Source organism: Phymastichus coffea, unplaced genomic scaffold, assembly GCF_024137745.1.
Source record: "Phymastichus coffea isolate CEN01 unplaced genomic scaffold, Cenicafe_Pcof_1.1 PCOF00004, whole genome shotgun sequence".
In the NCBI taxonomy this organism is placed as follows: Eukaryota; Metazoa; Arthropoda; class Insecta; order Hymenoptera; family Eulophidae; genus Phymastichus; species Phymastichus coffea.
Window position 1 is genome coordinate 3,609,930 of NW_026706815.1, and position 23,410 is coordinate 3,633,339.

A 23,410-nucleotide genomic window follows, 5' to 3' on the forward strand; every position below is an offset into this window, starting at 1 on the left:
CTGACCTCTTTGGTCGTTAATGGGTTAATCAGCATAGTTTAAAGCAATTTTATGAAAATATTGATGAAAATTATTTTTTTTAGATTCTTTAGACTTTTTAGATATAAAACACTCATTTACTTTTCTAGTAAATGGTATGATCTTATATAATACAAGTCGGCTGCGTATTACCTCAGACGAGAGAAGTTGTTGGGGTTAAGTTCTTCACTGGTCTTTTTATAAAAGACTTCATTATCAGCGTATCAATGTATCAATGTGTGCCGGTTGCAATCAGAACGCTCTCAGGAAGTTCGATTACGATCCACTTAGCAAAAACATAGACGATGCACATAATGTACCTTATGGCCAGCCGCGAAGCTGGCCAGGTCACTTTGTGCAAAAATCTTTTCGTAAATTGGCGGATTATGATTGTCTTTCTCAACAGAGAATTGAGACTTCTCAAACAAACAATTTGTTGCTTTGGGAAAGAATGTCATAAACTTCTCTTTCTGTACAGGCACATGCAAATGCTGATATACAAAATGCGTCACCGATTGCCCTCGACAAGCAGTAAATGCAAGTCGACCCGAAGTGAATGCAATGTGAACTGAAAGAATACTTGCAGTCACAAGTGCGGATGTGTGTACCTTCACGCGGTGGGGATGAAAACACTATCTCCGCAAGGAGATAGGAGGCAAAACACACAACGCTCTCCTATGAGAACGCAGGCCATATGGTCAACATAACAATTCGAACGCTAATTTCGAACGTTAATTAAACACCTGATTTAAGTCTAAATTTCCGAAATTGATTCGAATGAATGGCATGACTGGCACGAATATTGAAAACTGCCTGGGGAGTCGCCTTGTCGGCTAGGTGAGACCCCGATCCTGACCCAAAGTCAGCAAATATTAATCGATAGAGCAGAGATCAATATCAGCGAGTCATAAAGGCCTTTCCATAGAAAGCAAAATCCGAAATTGAGGCGAAAATCAGGAAACAACTTTTCGAGTAACAGATACTCACCAGCGTGAGCGGGGATGACAGAAATGCAGTGGAAAGACGTGCCCTGGTACTTCGAAGCGAGGGACCTGTGAGTCGTGGGAGCGAATCCGTTAACACAGGTACGCAGGGTAAGATGTTTTGAACGAGCCCAGGAGGGAAAGCTTAGCTGGTTGATCGTCTTAGGAATTCCCTCTGGCTGTCCTAGCTGGGTCTTTCTTCTGACATCCCAATTTGGGTTGGCCTCTGCGGGGTAGTGGTACCAGGTCAAGCAAATCTCGTAAGATTTGTATGCCGTGCGCTTCCGACGCGGTAGATGTCGGGACAATTAGAGTTCCGTCGCGCCCAAACAGATGGTCAAGCTTTTGGTTCCGCTCTCTCTGAGCGTGAACCTTGAAAAGATCGGTACTCCTTTCTAGGAGGTCGCTGTCTTAGATTAACAAGGCTCCGACTCTCTGTGAGCGTCAGGGATGTCGTAGCAAACTTGTCTTCCGGATCTCCAAAGTATATTTGAAAGCGAAGGAGTGAAAGACAGTGGGCTATGCCAACCTTCGGCGCTCGGAGAGGGGTAGTAATGTTTGATTACGATGTGCCTTCCTCATAATGGAAAAGTGTGAACAACGCATACACTAACTGTATCAATGTGTAATTTACTATAAATTTAAAATTAAACAAAACAGTTCACTTATTTAAAAAAATCCATATACGTTCTACATTAACTTATCATATATAACAAATGTCAACTGTATCCATTGAATCAACAAAACATTAAGGTACTCAAACCATAATACAGATTACCATTTCAAAGGATATCTATATTATTTACAATTTGCATTTATCTGTTAAAATTTTTAATAATTATATATTAATTTTGAGTAACTTTTATTTTTTTTGGACTAGCAATTTAGTAATGAAAATGAGAATCACAGCTAGTTTATTAATATAGTTGGACAACATACGAGGTTATTATAGAATTAAAAATTATAGAAGAAAAAAATATTTATATATATAACAATATATTAAAAATTATATATTAAATATATATTTTTTAATATATTGTTATCTTATCTTCCTGTGATGTCAAAACGATGATATCAAAATTTTCTACGGGAAATTTCACAGTGTGTTCTTTGAAATTCATACTCACGAGACAAAGTTGGAACGATAACTGGCCACATGGCTATATATATACCTGCTTTTATTATTTCAGACGTTAGTCGTATGTTGGACTTGATAGAGTAATGATCATATGCAAACGTCAAAGAGCAAAGAAAGGACGAGGATTGGTCAATGATATCATCAATGAACTTTTATTGAGCTACACATTCCAGGCTATCAATATTGCGGACCAGGAACTAAATTACAGATTCGTTTAGCTCGCGACGATCCAGGAATCAATCCTCTAGATGCAGCTTGCAAGCAACACGATATAGCGTACTCGAAAAATCGAGAAAATAAACAGGCTAAAAATATCATAGACAAAATTTTAGCTCAAAAAGCGTTCAATAAAGTCTTCGTTAAGGATTCTAGTTTTGGAGAGAAAGCAGATACTCGTACTTACACTGTATCTAACGCCATGACATTAAAATCAAAGTTTGGTATATGGATCTCCAAAAGAGAAAAAGGACCAAGCCGAAAGGTCGCAAGAAAATTAAAAAGTTAATTAATTTGAAAAGCGTGATCAAAGCAGCCATATTCAAATGGTCCAATGGTAAATGTATGCGCAAAGTCATCGGTTCTGTTTTGGAAAAAGCTCGTACAACCGTTAAAAGAGCTGGTGGAAAAGCAAACATCAACGCTTCACGAATTCTGCCAATATCAACTATGATGGGTGGAGCTTTGCCCTTCCTCATACCACTTTTTACAGGCTTGAGTGCAACTGGTGCTCTAGGTGGCGGCGCCGCGGCAATCGCAAAAGCTGTGAACGATGCAAAGTCTACAAAACAGCAATTGGAAGAGAACAAGAGACAACAAAACGATGGAGGCCATTTCTCTGGAAAAAAGCTTGTATCTTAAATCTTATAAAAAAGGCTATGGATTTTATTTCAAACCTTATCTAGGATCAGGCTTAAAAAAAAACTTCGAAATAAATTTACCAGATAGCGCCTTCATCAACATTGACTTGATGAATTATGTAAAAATTTTGAATATACCAAATTTTCGCGGAGTCTTCATGAGAAATGACTTATCGAATTCTGGATTATATTATCACGAATTAGCTATAGTCAATCTTGATGATGTCGAAGGAACAGGGACGCACTAGTTGGCTTATCGGAAAATCAGAAAAAACGTCACATATTTTGATAGCTTTGGAGATCTTAGGCCACTTATTGATTTAATGATGTACCTTGGTGATATCGAGATAAAATATAATACGAAAAGATATCAAGTTTTCAAATCTCACCTATGCGGTCATATTCGTTTACAGTTTTTGTGCGAGGGTATAAAAGTAAAGGCAACCTGAAAATATTTGTAGTCATGTTCAGACAGTCAAGGAGGATTCGTTAGCTCTGACTCTCGCGGGTAAATCTTCACTGTTGGAAGCGCACTATTTTCCATCAATTCAACTATCACAGCATAAACATTACAAGTTGGACTTAGTGGACTTCCTAACGTTCAACTCGATACCTAATATTGACGTACATATTAATAAATTTTACGTCGCAAATCAAATTATCGACATACCTATCGGGACCTACGAGATCGACGACATTGATAAATTTCTTCGCAGAGCTGGGTAGCGTCTACGCACTGATAATAATAATATAACATTAAGTTTGAAACCAAACAACAACACCTTGCATTGTACAATCAAGTGTTCTGAACCTATCGACTTTCGTCCGCAGAATTCTATTGGGCGATTGTTGGGTTTTTCACAACCTATATTAGAGACAAACGTTTCTCACAATTCTGATCACAGCATTCTCAAAGTGAACGCTGTCATAGTCCAGTGTAACATAACCGCTGATGCTTACTTGAACGGAAACACTGTTCACGATATTCACGAATTTTTTTCAGCAGTACCGCCTGGATATAAAATTATTGAATTTCCTCTCACGTGATTTATCTTCCAGTTACGAAAACGTCTGTAGATTATTTACAATTACTCATAGTCGATCAAGACGGAAATTTAATTAATTTTCGTGGTGAAGTCATAATCATTAGATTACACCTCAAAAGCGTATGATGGGAATTGTTTACAATTCAAAGAGTGGTAAGGTCTATATAAGCACTGAAAAATGCAAACCCACCATCAGTCGTCAACTAAAATTGAAAACGTCAAAACGGCGATAGATAGATAGTTCCTGATAGAAAATAAATTGGCTAATTTTTTTGCTGCTTTCAACGAAACAATGGAGAACATTCTAGAAATACAGTCACATGTCATCTTCGATGAATCTTTGGCTCATTACGAGATCCACGCTCATCATTCTTATACCAATTCATCGTTCAAAAATAGTGACGAGATTCGTATATCAATTCAACATCAAGACTTGTCTTTTACCATCTCGTAGCTCGTTACACATTCATGGACGATTACGTAGCAACAATAACATTTTGTTAAAGAATACTAATTTTGTAAATAAAGCCATTTGTCACATGTTCGAAGAAATTAGACATGAGCTGAACACTATAGAAATAAGTTAAATGTAAGAACGTTGGTCTCACAACAGTTATGAAGAACTGGTTATCTCTCACTCCAAGTCACACTTTGATTGCCGAAACTGCCGGATAGATAAATATATAAAAAGAGGACCATAAAATAACTAATGTGAATGGCGACTTTGATATTTTGATTCCTCTGAGCTTCATACTCGGATTCGCTGAAGACTATCGCAAAGTGCTGGTGAATATAAAACATGAATTAATTCTCATAAGATCGAATATAGATGTAAATAAATTTATCAAACGAAGAAGACCGTCAGCGACGTTGAAGCTTACGAAGAATTCAAGATGGATGTAACAAGTCTCAAATGGCTTATGCCCTATACGAGTATGATAGTATCGAATGCAAAGAAAATACGTCTACTCGACTTTCTAAAAAGTGAGCGAAGTATTTCAATTAATTTTCGTAGTTGGAAACTGTACAAATATCCAGCCCTACCTGCAAACACAAATCACGTCTGGACAGTTAAAACAACAAATCAGTTCGAGAAACCACGCCACGTCATCTTAGCCTTCCAAACTAAACGAAAAAATGAACCAAACTCTAACGCTAGTATATTTGATCATTGAAACATCAGAAATGTAAAACTGTACCTCAACTCTCAGTGCTATTCATATGGAAATCTCAATATTGATTTCAGTAAAAACCAGTACGCAATGATCTACGATATGTATGCCAATTTTCAAAACATATACTATGACGAAGCTCAAAAAACTCGAATATAAAAATTACATGCCACTCATAGTGATTGACTGTTCGAAACAAAACAAATCATTAAATACTGTTCTATTAGATGTGCGCTTGGAGTTCAAAACCAGAGTAAATATATCCGAAGGATCTACAGCATATTGTTTTATTCTACACGATCGCATCGTTTAGTATAATCCGATAAATGAAGATGTGAAGAAACTTATTTAGGAGGGGAGAGGAGTATTAAAGAATTGACTCCTTTCTTAAGCAGCTCAGTAGTAGCTCTCTAACGCAATGGAGTATGTACTAGATATGCAAGGTTTCATGATATCTGGCAAAACTTATGCTGTTAAAGAGTTAACAATACTTCCACTTCACTACAACGAAGAACCACTCGTAAGCTTGTTCAAACCTCCCTTTCCATGGCGAAGACTAACGGAGAAATATAAGCGACAAAATCACTGGTTAGAACTCTACTATCATGGATTAACATCTTACGTTATGCTATTTATAGTAGCTTACAACCACGAAGGCTACTAATAAAAGAAAGTAAGTGGGATTATGTGTTTCATTTTTTTTTCATCTTGTTCTCCACAGGTACACTCTCGCCCAATAATCTTTGCTCACCCAAGAACAAAACGACTATAACTTTGAAACTCCATATCTCGGATAGAAATAAACCTACAGAGCTTTGCGACCGCTTATTTGAAAGATATTTTTACGTACTTTTGAATGGTGTATATTAAAATGATGTTTACATATTTTCCTTCTGTATAGGGGGTCGGGCAAATTTTTGTTGTTTCTTTAACCGCTCGCCATTTCGAGAAAAGAAATCGTAGAAAAAATCTAAAAAAATCATTTTGTAGTTCTTTTAATATACTATCCAAAACACTCATTTATAAATGCTGTTGATATAAATTCAGCGATTATGTGAGCATTTCATTCAAAAACAGCGTCTATATTCATTGCTCTTTATCTCGGAAAATTCGAATCGTAGAAAAAAATTTATTTAGAAGAAAATGCTGTATTTTATAACGAGAATGCATAAACGAAATATCATAATCATATGAAAACATTTTTTTTCAGTCAATATATCAATTAGCCTAATCTTTTCAATACTTCATTTTTCTTCACTTTAGAAGAATAAAAAAGACCATTTATACGTGAAGCTATTCTATTTATTATAGACAAATTTTAACTGTATGCATATCTCGATCAACGAAAAATCTAAGTCAGTGTAACAATTAAGAACCCGTCGTAATGCGATATAGGTTTATTGAAACTCAATAGTTATGAAAATAATATTTGATTTGAAATAAGAACATTTTTGTTGCTCTTTTTTTCTCAATGGTAGTAGAAAAATTAATCTAATCTATTAAAACCAATCATAACTAATGATTAGAAAATAATAAATAAAAAATAAATGTTCTTGTAATCTATGTTTATTATTTTTTACCGTAGTAATATATTGTTGAAGTATTATTGAAGTATGGCACCAAGAGATTTGGGTAAATGTTATCAAGTTATTGGATTACACATAAATGGTAAAAGTAATCGTCAGATTGCTAATATTCTCAATATTCCTCGTCAAACCGTATACTATAATGTAAATAAATTTAAAAGTAGCGGCAGTGTTGAAGATAAAAAACACTCTGGTAGACGACGAAAAATAAAAAAGTCTAATGACGCATTTATAAAAAATATATGTTTGCGTAACAGACGTCTTACAGGTTGACAAATCACTGCTGATGTAAATCGGCATCTAAGATAATCAGTGAGTTGCATAACCGTAAAGCGTAGACTAAATAAGGACGGATTGTTTGGAAGAATTGCTGTAAAAAAACATTTCTGCGGAAGAACAATATCACTAAAAGATTAAAATGGGCTAATGAACACAAAAATTGAACTGTAGCAAATTGGAATAACGTATTGTGGATCAACGAGTCTAAATTTTAGATTTTTCGTACTAAAAGATCAATTACTATTCGAAGACGTATTGCAGAAAAATATTTAAAAGTTGTATTGTGCCAACGGTAAACCACGGTGGAGGATCTATTATGGTTTGGGGTTGTTTTAGTGGATCAAACATAGGAGATATTAAAAAAATTGATGGAATTTTGAACAAAGAAAAATACAAACAGATTATTTAAAGAATGTTATTCCTTCAGGCTCATGCTTAATTGGTCCTGGATTTATTTCCCAGCAAGATAAAGATCCCAAACATTCTTTGAATATATGCAAAAATTATATTAAGAATTTAGAAAGACAAAAGAAGTTAAAAATGATGGAGTGGACACCTCAATCCCCAGATCTCCGGAAAAAACTAATCAAGAGAATGCCTAGACTTTGTAAAGCTGTTATAAAAAGCAAAGGTCATCATTTCTACGAAAAGAAGGTTTAATGCGTCTGCAAAAAGCTTCATCTGAATATTATTTTTCTTCGTTTCAAATTCAAGTTTATTAAAATTAAATTTACAAAATTGTTCAAGTAATGTCGAATAATTATGAATATCTCGGCTAATGAGTTTTGATGTACATATTTAAATTTTCTTGAAAATAAAAAAATTTGCATATTCTATTTCCACGTAATATTTTTTACTCTAATTTCTGTGTACCATACTTCCAATAATATATCAACAATATATTACTATGGTGAAAAATAATAAATAAAGGTTACAAGAACATTTATTTTGTATTTTTTTTCTAATCATTAGTTATGAGATAAGTTTTAATAGAATAGATTAATTTTTCTACTGACATTGAGACAAAGAAGAGAAACAAAAATGTTCTTATTTCGAATCAAATATTATTTTCATGACTGTTGAGTTTCAATAAACCTATATCGCATTACGACTGGTTCTTAATAGTTGTTACACTGACTCAGATTTTTCGTTTATTGAGTTAGGCATACAGTTAAAATTTGTCTATAATAAATAGAATAGCTTCACGTATAAATGGTCTTTTTTATTCTTCCAAAGTGAAGAAAAATGAAATATTGAAAAGATTAGGCTAATTGATATTATGACTGAAAAAAAATGTTTTCATATGATTATATTTCGTTTATGCATTCTCGTTATAAAATACAGCATTTTCTTCTAAGTAAATTTTTTTCTACGATTCGAATTTTCCGAGATAAAGAGCAATGAATATAGACGCTATTTTTGAATGAAATGCTCACATAATCGCTGAATTTATATCAACAGCATTTATAAATGAGTGTTTTGGATAGTATATTAAAAGAGCTACAAAATGCTTTTTTTAGATTTTTTCTACGATTTCTTTTCTCAAAATGGCGAGCGGTTAAAGAAACAACAAAAATTTGCCCGCCCCCCTATACAGAAAGGAAATATGTTAACATCATTTTAATATACACCATTCAAAAGTACGTAAAAATATCTTTCAAATGAGCGGTCGCAAAGCTCTGTAGGTTTATTTTCAGCCGAGATATGGAGTTTCACAGTTAGAGTCGTTTTGTTATACTAATCGTGTAGCTAATATACACAATAAGAACTGTCCGGGGTACTAGTGGCAGTGGCTCTAGCGGTAAAACATCGGCTTGCGGATCATGAGGAGGTCCGTTCGTTTTTTTCGATAAAAATTTATCTTATTACGTCTAAAAAATTTAACACACACATACACGATGAACGAAAAACATACGAACGCGCGGATATCAGCTCAGAGAGCGCATCAGGTCAGTAGGGGAGGAGGGCACAATGAACTGAAAGTGTGGAACACAGAACGCACGGGTTTCAGCTTAGTAAGGGGGGAAGGAGGTGAATCGATAGTGTAGAAGCACGTAAGAGGAGGGAAGGCGAGTTGACAGTGCTGAGCTAAAGAAGCACGGGCATCAACTCAGGGGATCAGCAGTATTATGTTTTTATTTCTAATTTATATGTGTATGATATTTTATTAATATTGGTTTTATTATATATTAATCAGGTCATGTTTTTTTAGTTTGATCGTAGTGACCGTTGGCATGAGAATTTTTCTAACAAGTTGGTTTTGGTGGTTTTCTAATCTGGTGTTGTATTTTTCATGAAATATTTTGATTATTTCTTTTACTGATGGTATCTGCAGATCATTCCTTATGTCATATGGTACAAACCACCGGGTCCGTTCGATATTTCTTAATACTTTAGATAGGAATCTTTCTACTTCTATTTCGAAAATAAGCTGTTTTAATGCCATAAGTCCAGATTGGTTTAATGATCGTTTTGTAAATCATTATTTTATTTTTTGTTGTAAGCTCTGAATTTTTTTTCCAATGAGCTAGTACATTTTTCTCCATTTTAGCCCGAGTTGTTTACGCTTTTTAAATATATGCTCTTTCCATATAAGCCTCTACCACAAAGCAGTTAAGCTTAATAAGTGGGCAAATGTCTTTCGTAAATATAAAAGTTGCATACGTTGATTACTTTCATTTACTTCAAATCTCATTGAGTTTGCCCAGTTTTGTAGATAATTATGTATATAATTTTGTATCATTTCCGTTGCTATTTTTTACTTACGAGTGTGATGTGACAATGACTATGTCGTCTGCGTATGTTGCCGTCATAATACCTGGAGATTTTGACAGATCATAGGTGAATAACAAGTACAATATTGGTCCTAGTACGCTACCTTGCGGTACTCCTGCTTTTATTATCCATCTTTTTAATGTTTTATTTATTTATTTTGACTTAAAATTCTCTATTTTGTGGACTTAAATATTCTCTATTTTGTATGACTTAAGTAATTTATAATGTTTTTCTGGGAAACTTTTTTAATTTATATGGACGACCTTTATGCCATACTTTATACAAAGCAACCGTAACTTAAAAACGTCAAAAATACGATTTTTGCTATTTGTCAACCCCTGTAACTTTGTAAAAAAATATTTTTATGCAAATTGGGTGAAGGTATAATAAAGAACAGTTCTTGCCCCATCAAACGATACTTCTCATTGTGTTAAATATCATTTTTTTCGACAGAGATATGACACATAAATTTGCATTTTCGTAAGTGTCATTTAAAGCACAGGAAAATTTTGCTGAAAGATAACAGTGGTAAAACTATTAGGGTACAGGATAATTGGGTTAAGGAACTTGAGATATAGTGGTCGGGGGTTATTACAGTGCATAGACATCTTAGGTGGAACTACTTGGAATGTAGCGAACTGAGATTATTATCTAGCAGGGTACAGGGTTCTTTGGTTAAGGGCATTGGGATGTAGTGGTCAGGGATATTGCCGAGCAGAATACAGGGTTCTTCGATTAAGGTACTTGGGATTATATTTTATTTTTTAGTGAAGATTATCTTTGAACGAAACTTTCCTTTGCTTAAAAGACATTTGCGAAAATACAAATTTCTCATACTTCATTGTGTCATATCTTTGTCAAAAAATGATATTGAAAAACATAAGGATTATCATTTGAAGGATAGGAACTGTTCTTTATGATTCCGTCGTCAAATTTGCACAAAAATATTTTTTTACAAAATTACAGGGGTTGGCAAATAGCAAAAAGCGTATTTTTTACTTTATTAGGTTAGGGTATCTAATATCTAATAGGTAATCTAATATGGAAAACTGAGAATGATGGAGAAATAGCTCAGATTCGGATTCGGCTTCAAAAAATTTGATTTAGTTTAGTTTTATTTTAACTTGACTGTGTTTTGTGGTATCTTTTTCTTTAATTTTTTAAGCTATTTTATTGGAAGCGAATTGTTGAGATTTTTTAATATTTACAATAATGGAGCTTTTATCTAGAACTTCAGTTAATAGTAGATTGAACGTTTAATACCTTTTTCTGTTTTAGTATCTGACTTGAGAGGTATTTTATATGCAAGACTTTCATAAATAGAAAAAGAATATTTTTTTAAATTTATTTTCATATAACTGTTAGCTGTCTTGATCACTTGCGATTTTAGTATCATTAATACTAGCGAGTGATCTGATGTTGAGTCTAAACATAAGGACACTTCGAAAAATTTTTTATTTATGCCTTTTACAATTGCAAAATCTATCAGTTCTGGTAGCTTATTTAAATATGTTGACCAATATATTAGTTCTTCAGTAGATATCGGAATGCAGTTATTTTTACGTAACATTTCATATAATATGTTATCTCTAGGAGTTACAGTTTGTGATCTTGATCCCCACCGTGGATGCTTAGCATTATAATAGCCTCCTGCTACAAAGCGATTTCTTAGTAAATGAAAGAAATCTCACTAATTTTCCTTTGTTATTATTTTGTTCGGAGGATAGTATACAGCTGAAACTATTGTAAGCTTAGATACCTTTATTATCAGTTATAATTTCACTTGTTGTTTGCATGTATATTTCCTTAATGTATGTGTGTACGTAATGATTCATATTTTTTTTAATGATAATTATTGTAGTCTCTCCGTGTGCTTTATCGAGTGGATGATTTGAATTGTGTATCGTGAATTTTGGAATGTATAGAGAGTTTTTGCTTGTAAAGTGTGTTTCTGATAATAGCATTATTTCGATATTTTCGTGAAATAGAAATGCTCTTATTTCGAAATTTCTCTGCTTAATACCGTATGCATTCGAGATAACAATTTTCAGATTTTTCATTGTGCCATTTTAGATAGATGCAATGCTAAATTTATTAACCGTTACTGTGGTTGTTCCTCTTGTTACGGTGACTGTTGTTGTTTTTTGTTCGTGTCACTGTTGCTCATGCATTTTCTTCCTGTATTCCTCACAGGCGCATCTAGCTGAAGCAGCTGTTTCTATTTTTTTAGCCATTCGGCTAAATGGTAATGTCCTGTTCTTACTCGGTAAATTAAAACTATTATTTCTCTGCTTAGATCTACATTATGAAATCAAGATTTATTTCGTTCTTTGTAGTATAATTAATTGACAGTTATTTTTTCCTTTCATAAGTCTTAGTTTTAGAATAGTGGCATTTGTTTTTATAATAGCTTCATCACACACACACACATACACACGCGCGCGCACAATTAGAGTACGCTATTTTTACTACATTTATAAATATCTTTTTAGTGAATACTTCAGTCAATATATATTCATTTCCCTCGATTCCAATGTGAGTCGGTATAAAAATTGTATATTGAAGCCAGTATTATTAAGATTAAACTGTTCGTTTTCCTTTCTAATTAGAAATATTATTTCTTTTTTGAATTTGTATTTGTATGCTTGTATTGGCGGTCGTTGATAGTGATCCTCGTTCTGGTTTTTTTTTTCGATTATAAGGGCGTTGTGCACCACGAATATGCTCCAACAGGCCAGACAATCAACAAAAAGTATAAAGTAGAAGTTTTAAAAAGATTGCTTCATGTAATTAGAAGAAAACTACCGTTATTTTAGAAAACCGGTAACTGATTTCTTTATCACGACAATGCTTTAGCACAAGCAACAAACCTTGTGCAGCAATATTTATTGAAACGCAGTGTTTCGCAGCTCCGCCAGCCTCCATACAGTCTCGATATAGCTGCTTGCGACGAACCGACTATACCACTCTTTTGTTCGTGTTTTGACCATACACTCATCTTTAAGGACTTTTCCAACATTTCAATAATTTTCGTACAACTTTTAACAAAATTGAAGCTAAACTTTATGCGAATTCGCTGTTTGGTATTTTCTGTCATTTTTAGCAACAAATTGCGACGAACGCAAAAAAGTCGTAAACAAATACACGTTCCGTGGGAACTAAGGTGCTTTATCGGTATCTCGGGCTACTGACGAGAAGGTTAAGAGTTACTGGAGACGTTCATACCCTTCAAAAGTCACCTGAGTCTTTTTACGCGAAGATATGAACGTAGGTCGGATATTTTACAGACCTCGTATATCTCTTTTTCATATTAATATATTTGATTTTGTATTGCTTATTCATTTCAGAAGAAGTTGAACGATAAAAGTTAATTTTTCATATCTATTATATTTATTTAATTCGCTATAAATTTTTATTTTCAGAGACTCAATATCAAGTATGCAAGATAATGCAATGTAATTGCAGCCAGATCGAATTATTTGCGTCTATTCATGTATTTCCGTCTCGTTTGCAGTAAAAAGTTTATTGTTTATCTTTCAAATAATAACTATAATAATCTATCATTCAAACATATATTAAGAAAATTTGTATTATATTCTTATACAGGGTGTCCCATTTTAAAGGAACCACCCAGAAATTTTCTGCGGTTGGCGTTCTATAAAAAAATTATTCACGGAAAAGTTGTTTGGGAAAATGAGGGTCACCTTTCCCAGAAATCGGATTTGACCTTGAGATTTACTTTCAAGGTCATTCGAAGGTGAAAGTTATTTTTTGAATAGGAACTTATAATTTTGATCCCGGATTCGGAAAGAGCGAGAAATTCTACGTTCAGATAAGGTATTATGTATGGGGTGCGGTTAACCCCCCCACCCCACCCTGCGTAAGGTCATGTAGGGGTCAAATTTATTATTCTCTTCATCTATGCACAGAGATGATCGGGCAAGGGTAAGATTAATTATAATAACCGAATAACTTGCTGATAATATTTTGCCCCGCCCACCCCAACCCAATAACTAGAAGGTAATATCTTGCAGCACGATATCGGCCTTGACCGTCAAAATTACCTAGGGAGGTTTCGGTACCCAAACCATGTGAGAATCGAAATCGTTGAACGAAGAGAGAGACGTCGACCACGATTACGCCCCGAGAGATAACAAAATGTCAACAATTAAGAATTTTATACGGCGTCTAAGCTAAAAAATGGAAAATAAGCTTTCGTTTGTTAAATGAAATGAAATTGTACGTAATCTTCAATAAATCTTGAATAAAGCTTTGAAAAATGGATAAAAAATGGAAAATAAGCTTCCGTTATTATTAACAAGTTTGCCTAACTTGGCTGGCTACCAAGTCAGCTACTCAAAACACCTCATTTTTTATTTCGACTTTGGAAAGAAAATTAAGCTGGTCACTCCCACATTGTCTTAATCCATTAAGGCACTTGCCAAACCTGGGCAAGCGTCAAGCTAACTATGCCAATCGTAGGTAAATCGAAAAAAAATACCCATGTTTTTTCTTTTGCCATTTACAATTATTTATCAAAAGTTATTTAAACAAATTATCGAAAGGTAATCATTTGAAGTCTGACAAAAAAACGTTACATACGTTTCTTTCATATTTTTTCCCGTAGAATCAATTTTTGATAATAGTTTTGTAGGAAAACAAATTATTTTTATTCTCTTTTCTGGTGTGATTCCGGACAAGCCTACAGAGTTTCAACTAAATCAGAAAATAACACTTCTTTAATATTATTTATGAAAGAGGTGACTCGTGAATAGTTCTCAGGATAGTTCACGTGGAAATTTCTTAGTGGTTGGTGAATTGGCCCTTGAATGTTTGGAAACACATTGCTTAAATTTATTGACAAACTCGATTTTGTATTATAAACGTTATGTCGATGATTGTATTTTGGTGGCAAAAACAGACGATATTGAAGATTGCCTCTCGATTTTTAACAACTACAACGACAATTTAAAGTTTACTATGGAGAGAGAAAAGGACAATAAGATTAGTTATCTTGAGGTAGAATTAACAAGAGAAAACAATAGTGTAATTTCAAATTGGTACCGTAAACCCACATACTCTGGCAGGTTTGTTAATTATTTCTCGCATCATACGACTAGTCAAAAGAGAGCAATAGTATATTGTTTGGTGGACAAAGCGATAAAATTGTCACACCCACGCTTTCACCATGATAATTTGAAATTGGTAAAATATTTTCTCCGTGAGAATGACTATCCTTCTAAGTTTATTGACAATAATATTAGAAAAAGACTTAGTATAATGAATTGTAACAATAGTATTAATAATAATAGTCAACTTACAAACCGTAATAAGGAAAGAGAGAAACTTATTGTATTACCATATATTAAAAATCTTAGCTGTAAGCTACAATCAATTTTGCAACGGGATAACTACAGAGTGATACATAAACCAGTTAATAGTTTTCATTGTTTTGTAAAATTGGGGAAAGACGCTATCATCGACAATGATATGAGTAACGTAGTGTACAAAATTAATTGTAAAGATTGTACTTCGTCATACGTGGGACAAACTAGCCGACAATTGCAACAACGTATTAACGAACATAAGCGCAGCGTTATTAATAAGGACACTACGTCGGCCTTAGCCGAACATGCAAATAATACAGGACACAAAATTAACTTTGATAAAGTACGAGTTCTCGATTGTAAACAGTACTTAGGTCGTCGTCTTTTTTCGGAAATGCTACATATTTATGATACGAGGGATAACATGAATAGACAGACTGATACGATCAAATTAAAAAGTTGCTATAAGACAATTGTTGACAGTATCTGCTGCCCACTACCTAGCATTAACACTCTTCCACGTTATAACTTGCGACGCTTGGGAACGAAGAGGTATTAGGAGTATTTTTATTGTGTGTATTAATTTGATGTTGGCGTCGCGGTGATGTATACTGCAGGAGCAGTTGTCGAAGGTGTGTGCGAGCTTGACGGCCGTTCACCTCACTCCTTCCCTACCACTTTTAAATTTCCTCTCCTTTACTCCCTCATTTTATTTTTGCCTCTGTCTTTTTCTTCCCCTCAGAATTTCGATATAGGTGCCCCCTGCGTCCGCTGAATTTTCTTTTTGTTCGTTCATTGAACGGTGAGACTAACGGCCAGGGGATATCTTCCTTGTACATCCTCTTGTATATCTCTTTACGATGTCAGCACACGTTAAATTAAAAACGGTTTTCTTAGTAAGGTGTTTGTTGTTACCGCAACTTTCACCTCTCACTCTCTGCAAATTTTGGATTATGATCGTGCAAGCGTACTGTATTTAATTTTAATTGGTAAGATATCATGTTTTTTATTTTGTTGTAAAATTTCAATTATGCATGTGTGATGTATTTTGTGAGTTATTTGTATGTTTGTTGCTTTACAGCCTTGATAAGGGGTGTCAATAATACACCCGAAACGTTGGCAAATTAATTATTGCTAAATAAAGTGACGCTCGAAAAAGATCCTTGAATGAAAAGAAAAGCTTTTGTTTTTCCGATTAATTCCTTTCTATAATTTGAATCATAGCACCAGCTGCTCGGTTGAGCATTTAAACATTGAAATTTCTTAGTGTTTAGCGACTCAAAAAGGCCAAATATGCCAGATTGTTCCAGAAACGAAATTGTTGACATTCTGTTATCCCTCGGGGCATGTTAAGGCCAATATCGTGCTGCAGCAAGATATTACCGTCAAAATTACCCAGGGAGGCTTCGGTACCCAAACCACGTGAGAATCCGAATCATTAAACGAAGAGAGAGACGTCGACCACGACTATGCAGAAATCGACGTCGCATTATGAGACAGAACAACGATGACCCATGAATTCTCGTTGTTTTGGCAATGGTTGATTTGGATCATCATATCTCTTTGCGTGAAATTCAGAGACGTACTGGAATCCCAAGAACAACAGCCGGTAGAATTTTGCGGCTTCATAGATTTCATCCGTATCACATAACTTTGACTCAAGCTTTGATGCCAGATGAGCTCCGCCGTAGACTCGAATTCTGTAATTGGGCACAAGCAAGGATTCGTAAAGATCCTGAATTTTTCAGATACGTAATGTTTTCGGACGAAGCTACATTTCATAGTAATGGGCAACTCAATCGCCATAATAGTCATTATTGGTCTATCCAGAACCCTCATTGGGTACGTTATGTTGATAATCAGCATAGATGGAGCCTCTAGTTTGGTCCGGTATAATAAATGGTTATCTAATAAGACCTTATTCTTTCGATAGAAATGTCAACGGCGCGCAGCATATCTTAATTTCCTGCAGAATGAATTACCAGAATTATTCGAAGATGTGGACTTGGAAACAAGACGACGATTATGGCTTCAACAGAACGGTGCACCGTGTCATCGCTCACTAATAGTTCGTCACTTCTTGAAGCAACGATACCGAAGACGATGGATAGGCATTGGTAGTGACATTACTGTGTAGTGTCCAAGATCATCAGATTTAATAAGTCCAGATTTCTTTTTATGGGGCTATTTCAAAACTTGTTGTTGATGCACAGCAACCAACAACACGGCAAGATATGATGTAACGCATCATACAAGCTTGTAGAGCTATTCCGCGTTACGTTTTGTTGTCCACAGTTGAAAACTTCGAACGTAGAATTCAACACCGTATAAATTTGAACGGCGGTATTTTTGAACAATTGATGAGATAAATGTTTGTGTTACAGCCTTGACCATAACTCTATCTGTAGTAATCGTCTTTTCTTCATTGGCTGAGCATTCCCACCTAGCCTTAATTTGCTGGGTACTCAATACCTCGCCTTCATTGGCTGGGCATTCCCACCTTGTCTTCATTGGTTGGGTAATCTATACCTCGCCTTCATTGGCTGGGCATTCCCACCTTGCCTTAATTGGCTGGGTAATTAATACCTTGCCTTCATTTATAATTCTTGTTATTATTATTATTAACCTCACCCTTGCCCCCCTGGGTTAAGAGGGGGGGGGGGGGGGTTGACCGCACCCCACACATAATACCTTACCTGAAAGTAGAATTTTCCGCTCTTTCCGGATTCATGATAAAAAATGGGGGTTCTTATTAAAGAAAATCACTTGGTTATTTGGTTATTGGGGTTGTAGAGTGTTTTCTTCAACAATATTTTTGTGGTATATTTTCATATTTTTATATCTCTAGCTACTGTAATCGTGTCATGTCATATATTATTTATAACGAAAAGTATCATAAAAAGTTTTATTTTGAGCATCCTTTTCTCTAGTAATAAATAATGTTTGACAATTTTTAATGACCATTTTGGATACCTCTCACCGAGTACTTTAAGCCTTGCCAGTTAAAAAATGCATCGCTATAACAGCATAGTTTAAAAAAACAAAAAAACCAAAATTTTGCTAAAAAATTGATATTTCGATAATTTTATTTAAGGTCCAAAGGTCATTCCTAGTTAATACGACTATTTTTCTTGTAAACGTAATTCAATTGCATATCAAAAATAATTGTTTTTACGTGCCTATAATCGTTCTACCCAATGTTCGACGATTTTGAAAAAAAAAAAATCACGATTTAGTGCATTGTGCACTACATACGGTTTGTAAAACTAAAGTTTCAAAATAAAAAATGTCATAATTAAAAAGAGATATCGAGATGATTTTTTTTTCATTTTACAGCTTTTTTGATGTACTTTGAAGTAAAATTATTCCCTAATCATGCATATGAGTGCTAGGCCATTTAAAAATACAAGAAAAATGAATTTTTTTTCGAAAAATTTTACTATTTCGTTCGGCTTTTTTCCCTTATTCAAGGAAAGTGAAAAGTCAATATAAAAATAAAAACTAGAAGAAAAAACCCACATTTTTTTTGATCTTTCTAGACCCATTTCCGGCCGAGATATTCAGCTTTGAAAATGGAGTTTCAGTTTTTTAAAATAGAACATGAGATAAAAATCAAAAGCACAAATACAGATGCATAAAATGCACCAAAATTATACGTGTACTTCATTTTGGCAAGTTTTGGATGCATTAAAATAATGATTAGTTCCTAAAAAAGAATAATAACCTCTAAATATTCTTTTATACATAGAATACTAAACAGCAATGATTATATTCAAATATATTTTTTGATTAGGTTGATTCAAAGTTCATTACGACTCATTATCATAAAAATAGAAGAGGAGTCAATATTTTAATGACGTCATGCATCAAAGCGCTACATTTAATATGTATCAAAGAATATGTATGAAGACTTGTTTTTATTCGTTTTTGGGAGCTATTCAATATTTTAGTACATCCAAAACTTGCCAAAATGAAGCCCACATACAAAGATGATTGCAAAGATCTATATGTATGATGTATTATATGTATGCTTTCAGTTTTTAAATTATGTTTTTTGCGGAAAAACTGAAATTCCCTTTTCAAAGCTGAATATCTCTGCTAAAAATGAGTATAGAACAATCGTAAAATAGAAGAATGTAGGTTTTCTCTTTTAGATTTTACTTTTATAATGATTTTTCACTTTCCTTAATTTGGAGAAAAAAGCCGATTGATATAATAAAATTTTTTTAAAACAGTTCGTTTTTCTCGCGTTTTTTAACGGCTTTGCACTGATATGCCTGATTCGAGAATCTTTTTTCCTCAAAGTACATCAAAAAAACTGCAAAATGAAAGAAAAATCGCCATGATATCTTTTTTCAATCGTAAAATTTTTTTATTTTGTAACTTTTGTTTTACAAACCGTATATAGTGCGACGGGATTCCTCCATCACAAAAAAATGCGAAGTTCGAGGTCATCAATTAACAATATCTGGTACATACTGCTTACAAAAAACAAAATCACTACAGAGATGAATCTTTCTAATACATCAGACACTAAATTAAAAGAAGAAATTTTCGATGGAGTTCAAATACGCACTCTGCTAAATGATAATAACTTTGTTAATAAAATGTTTAAGGACGAAAAATGTGTTTGCTTAGTTTCAAAAATGTTATTAAGAACTTCTTAGATAACAAATAAAGGTAAAATTATAGAGGTATCGTAGGAAAATTACTGAAAAGTTAGATTGTTAAATGAATCTGAAGTTGCATTTATTTATTCTCATTTATATTACTTTTCTACTACTTTAGTAAGAAATAAAGTGAATGATTTCACCAGAATATAAAAGCAATAAAAACACGATATCAAGAAAAATAGTACAATCACATGATGGCCGATTTTTGCTGATGTCTAAAAAGAGAGATTGTTTTAAGAGGAAGAAAACGTAAATAAAATCTACTAAGATATTCTAAATCGAACAACACGCGGAAGAGTAAATCATTGTAAGTATAAAAATAAATCCACACTTAAGACATAAATCATACTAAAAAAGTATGTGTACTTGAAGTTTGTGAGCTTGGGATTCATGATGTCGTCTACTACATGTTTACACACGTTTCAGGTTTATATCTTCTACTATTCAAAATACGAGGGGTGTTCAAAAAGTAAGATGAATTTATGGTTTTCTCAAAAACTATTTATTTATTGGTCAAAATTTATGTTATCCCCTTTAAAGTAATGCCCGTTATATATAATACACTTATACTAGCGCTTTTTCCAATCATCGAAGTACTTTTGATAATCATTTTGAGGTATAGCTTTGAGTTCTTTCAGTGACGCAGTTTATATCTTCTCAATCGTTGAAAATCGATGTTCTTTCATGGGTTTCTTAAATTTTAGGAAAAGAAAAAAGTCACTATAACACATTTGAGAAAATCTTCATTTACTTTGTTCAACATCTCCTGAGCGATGATCATGCGACGGTTCTTTTGATCAAAATTAAGCAATTTTGGAACGTATTTCGTCGACACATGTATCATGCCTCAAACATTCGAAAGAATATCATGGCATGAGCTAACTGATTTGCCAACATCTTCTGTAATTTGTCTGATGGTAATTTGATGATTTTTTAACACAACTTCTTTCACTGCTTCAACGTTTTCATCTGTTGTTGATGTGCTGGGACGTCCAAGATAAGGTTCGTCTTCGACATTCTCTCGGCCTTCTTGGAACAGCTTATACCACTTATACACATTTTTCTTACTCAGAGTAGACTCACCCTATGCAATTGTCAACATTTCACCAATTATCCTTAAAGAACTACTTGACCAGCCAAAACACCCTGTAACCAGCCGATGAGAAAACCCACCAGTTTCACTCAAGAGTTGAAGTAAATGCTAATCCTACGGCAGGTTCACCTAAGAGTTTAATAAACTTAAGTTTAATAAACTTAGGGCGACAGGGTTATTAAGATCTTGGGTTAGCCTATAACTTGAAAAAAATGAAACTATATTCATTGAGACTCGATTCATTGATATACTCGCAGATCAGTGGTATTGAAAAGAGGGGGCGGGAAGAGAGAGAAAGAGAGAGAGAGAGAGAGAGGGAGAGAAACATAAAAAATGGCGTAAAGGCCCAAAAGATTGTTTTCGATAATTATGTAATTATGAATATATTTACAGTGCATGTAAAAGTCAATGTAATGATTTCATATAATGATACCTGTGGATTTCTGGTTCGATAGTGATCCTGAATTGTCTTCTTTATATCTCTTTCACTCATTTTTTTTGTTAAAAAAGTTTCTTTTAATTTCCAGAAAGGTTTTGTGTTATGAACACCTTCGTCCAACTTATTAATTTTAGAAATTACTGCTGAAAAGTAAAATTAATGTGTGTAGATATAGTTTTTTATAGTCAATTTGATCTTTGTGGTACTTAATAATATGAATTAATAAAACAAATTTAATAATACGTAGTAGATTTTTCGAAACACTCGTTGATTTTAATCATTAAATTAAATTCTAATTAGTTATATTTTGAGTTCTATAGGAAATTGTATTTTTAAATATAGGACAAGAAATTAAAAAAATTGATTTTTTTTTATAAAAAAATAACTTTTCAGATTAGAATCAAACATTTCTTTACATCTGACACTTTTTGTACCTATTCGATCACTGAGTGTATAGGAATTCGCCATTGTAAAAAAATATTACCATTCCTAAAATTAAAAATTTTATTAATCCGCTCAAGTAAGAAACTAATAAAATCATTTGTTGTACATATTTCTATTTTTCTAAAAAATCCGTATTTTCAGTATTTTCTTTATCCTGCAAATTATATGAACGTAATTGTATATATTGTAATATATTGTATTGTTACAAAACTAAATAACTTCGTATTTTGAAATATAGTGCAATTATCATAGTAATAATATTTTCCATATAAAAGATATAATAGATGTCTTATTTATGGTTGTAAAAATTGATAAATCATGCGAGAAAAAAAATCCATTAAAGAATTTATATATTAGCGGGATTTTCCAATAATTGTTTATCTGAGTTTCAAGCATTGTGTAACTCACATGAATAGAAAGAAAATATTATAAAAATAACTCATGATTCGACCAACAATTGAAGAAAGAATCTAATCTAATACTAAGAGTAAAAAATAGTGGCATATTGACAATACAACGTAGATAACTGAGTAAAAAATTCATAATTTTCATTTCAATCGATTTCTCTTTTATATGGTCGCTCAAGATTCTAGAAGATAATAAGCATCCCGATATATTTTCAGATGTATAACATGAGTAATATTGAATACTATATGATACAACGCATAAATTAGTCGGGTAAATATCGAACCGTCCGTGGTAATTCAAATGCGTATTCAGATCAAATGTGTATGTCAAGACAAGTTTTTAATCATCACCCAATAATTCTGCATAATACGGAAGGAAGATTCTTCAGCAGATAATCTTAAAATCTGAGGGCAAAATTTTTAGCAGATGCTCCATCAGCTGGTAAGTTAATTTAAGAATAATTGTTGATTTACCAAAGTAATATGAACGAAAACTACGGCTCCAATAGGATCAGAAACTAACTCAGAGAACTGGTATTGAGGCAATTATTCTATAGCGAACTCACCTCAAGCTTTCTTAAGCGAATTATCTGAGGTACACGGCTCAAAACAAAATAGTATCTGCAGGAAAGAAACTAATTTCTGCCTAATCATTCTGCTAAGAAATATGGAGTGTATTTTTAGAAATACTGTATGTTAACCTTTTCAGTCACGTAGTTCAATTTACTTCGTTATGAAAGTGATTATATACGTTTCCGATGTATTTTTCAACGCAAAATCCAAATCTGTTATTAAAATTAAAATACAAAATAAAAACAACCCAAAAGAACTAAAATGAGGTAAAACCTACCCTTTCAGTCATAAAATTCAAATTTGTTTATTGTAGATGTAAAAATGAAGTAATTTTAAATGTTCGATTTATGATTTCTATAGAGAAATTAATATTTTATTAATTCCTTAAATTAAAAATTTCATTAAAATTTTTCTGTAAAAATTTTAAATGTAATAATTGTAAAAAAAATTATAAATTAATAAATAAAAAAACTAATATTATGAACAAAGATGTAGTTTTTACTTTATTATTGGGGTTGATTTTGAATTATTTCATTTTTTATGTCGGATTCTGATTCAGTGTCAAAAAATACTAGGGGTCGTATACTCGCATTTCCAAAA

General features: G+C 33.2%; 1 protein-coding gene across 3 annotated transcripts in view; it reads right to left on the bottom strand.

Annotated features, from left to right (window-relative positions):
- The window catches only part of LOC131666716 (alpha-1,3-mannosyl-glycoprotein 2-beta-N-acetylglucosaminyltransferase), a 651,543-nt gene that overhangs the window by 423,001 nt on the left and 205,132 nt on the right, over window positions 1-23,410 (bottom strand). For all 3 annotated transcript variants that reach the window (XM_058939594.1, XM_058939578.1, XM_058939586.1), the window contains exon 4: window positions 21,381-21,529. In XM_058939594.1, the coding sequence (XP_058795577.1) occupies window positions 21,381-21,529 (149 nt within the window). The remainder of the gene's footprint in view (window positions 1-21,380; window positions 21,530-23,410) is intronic.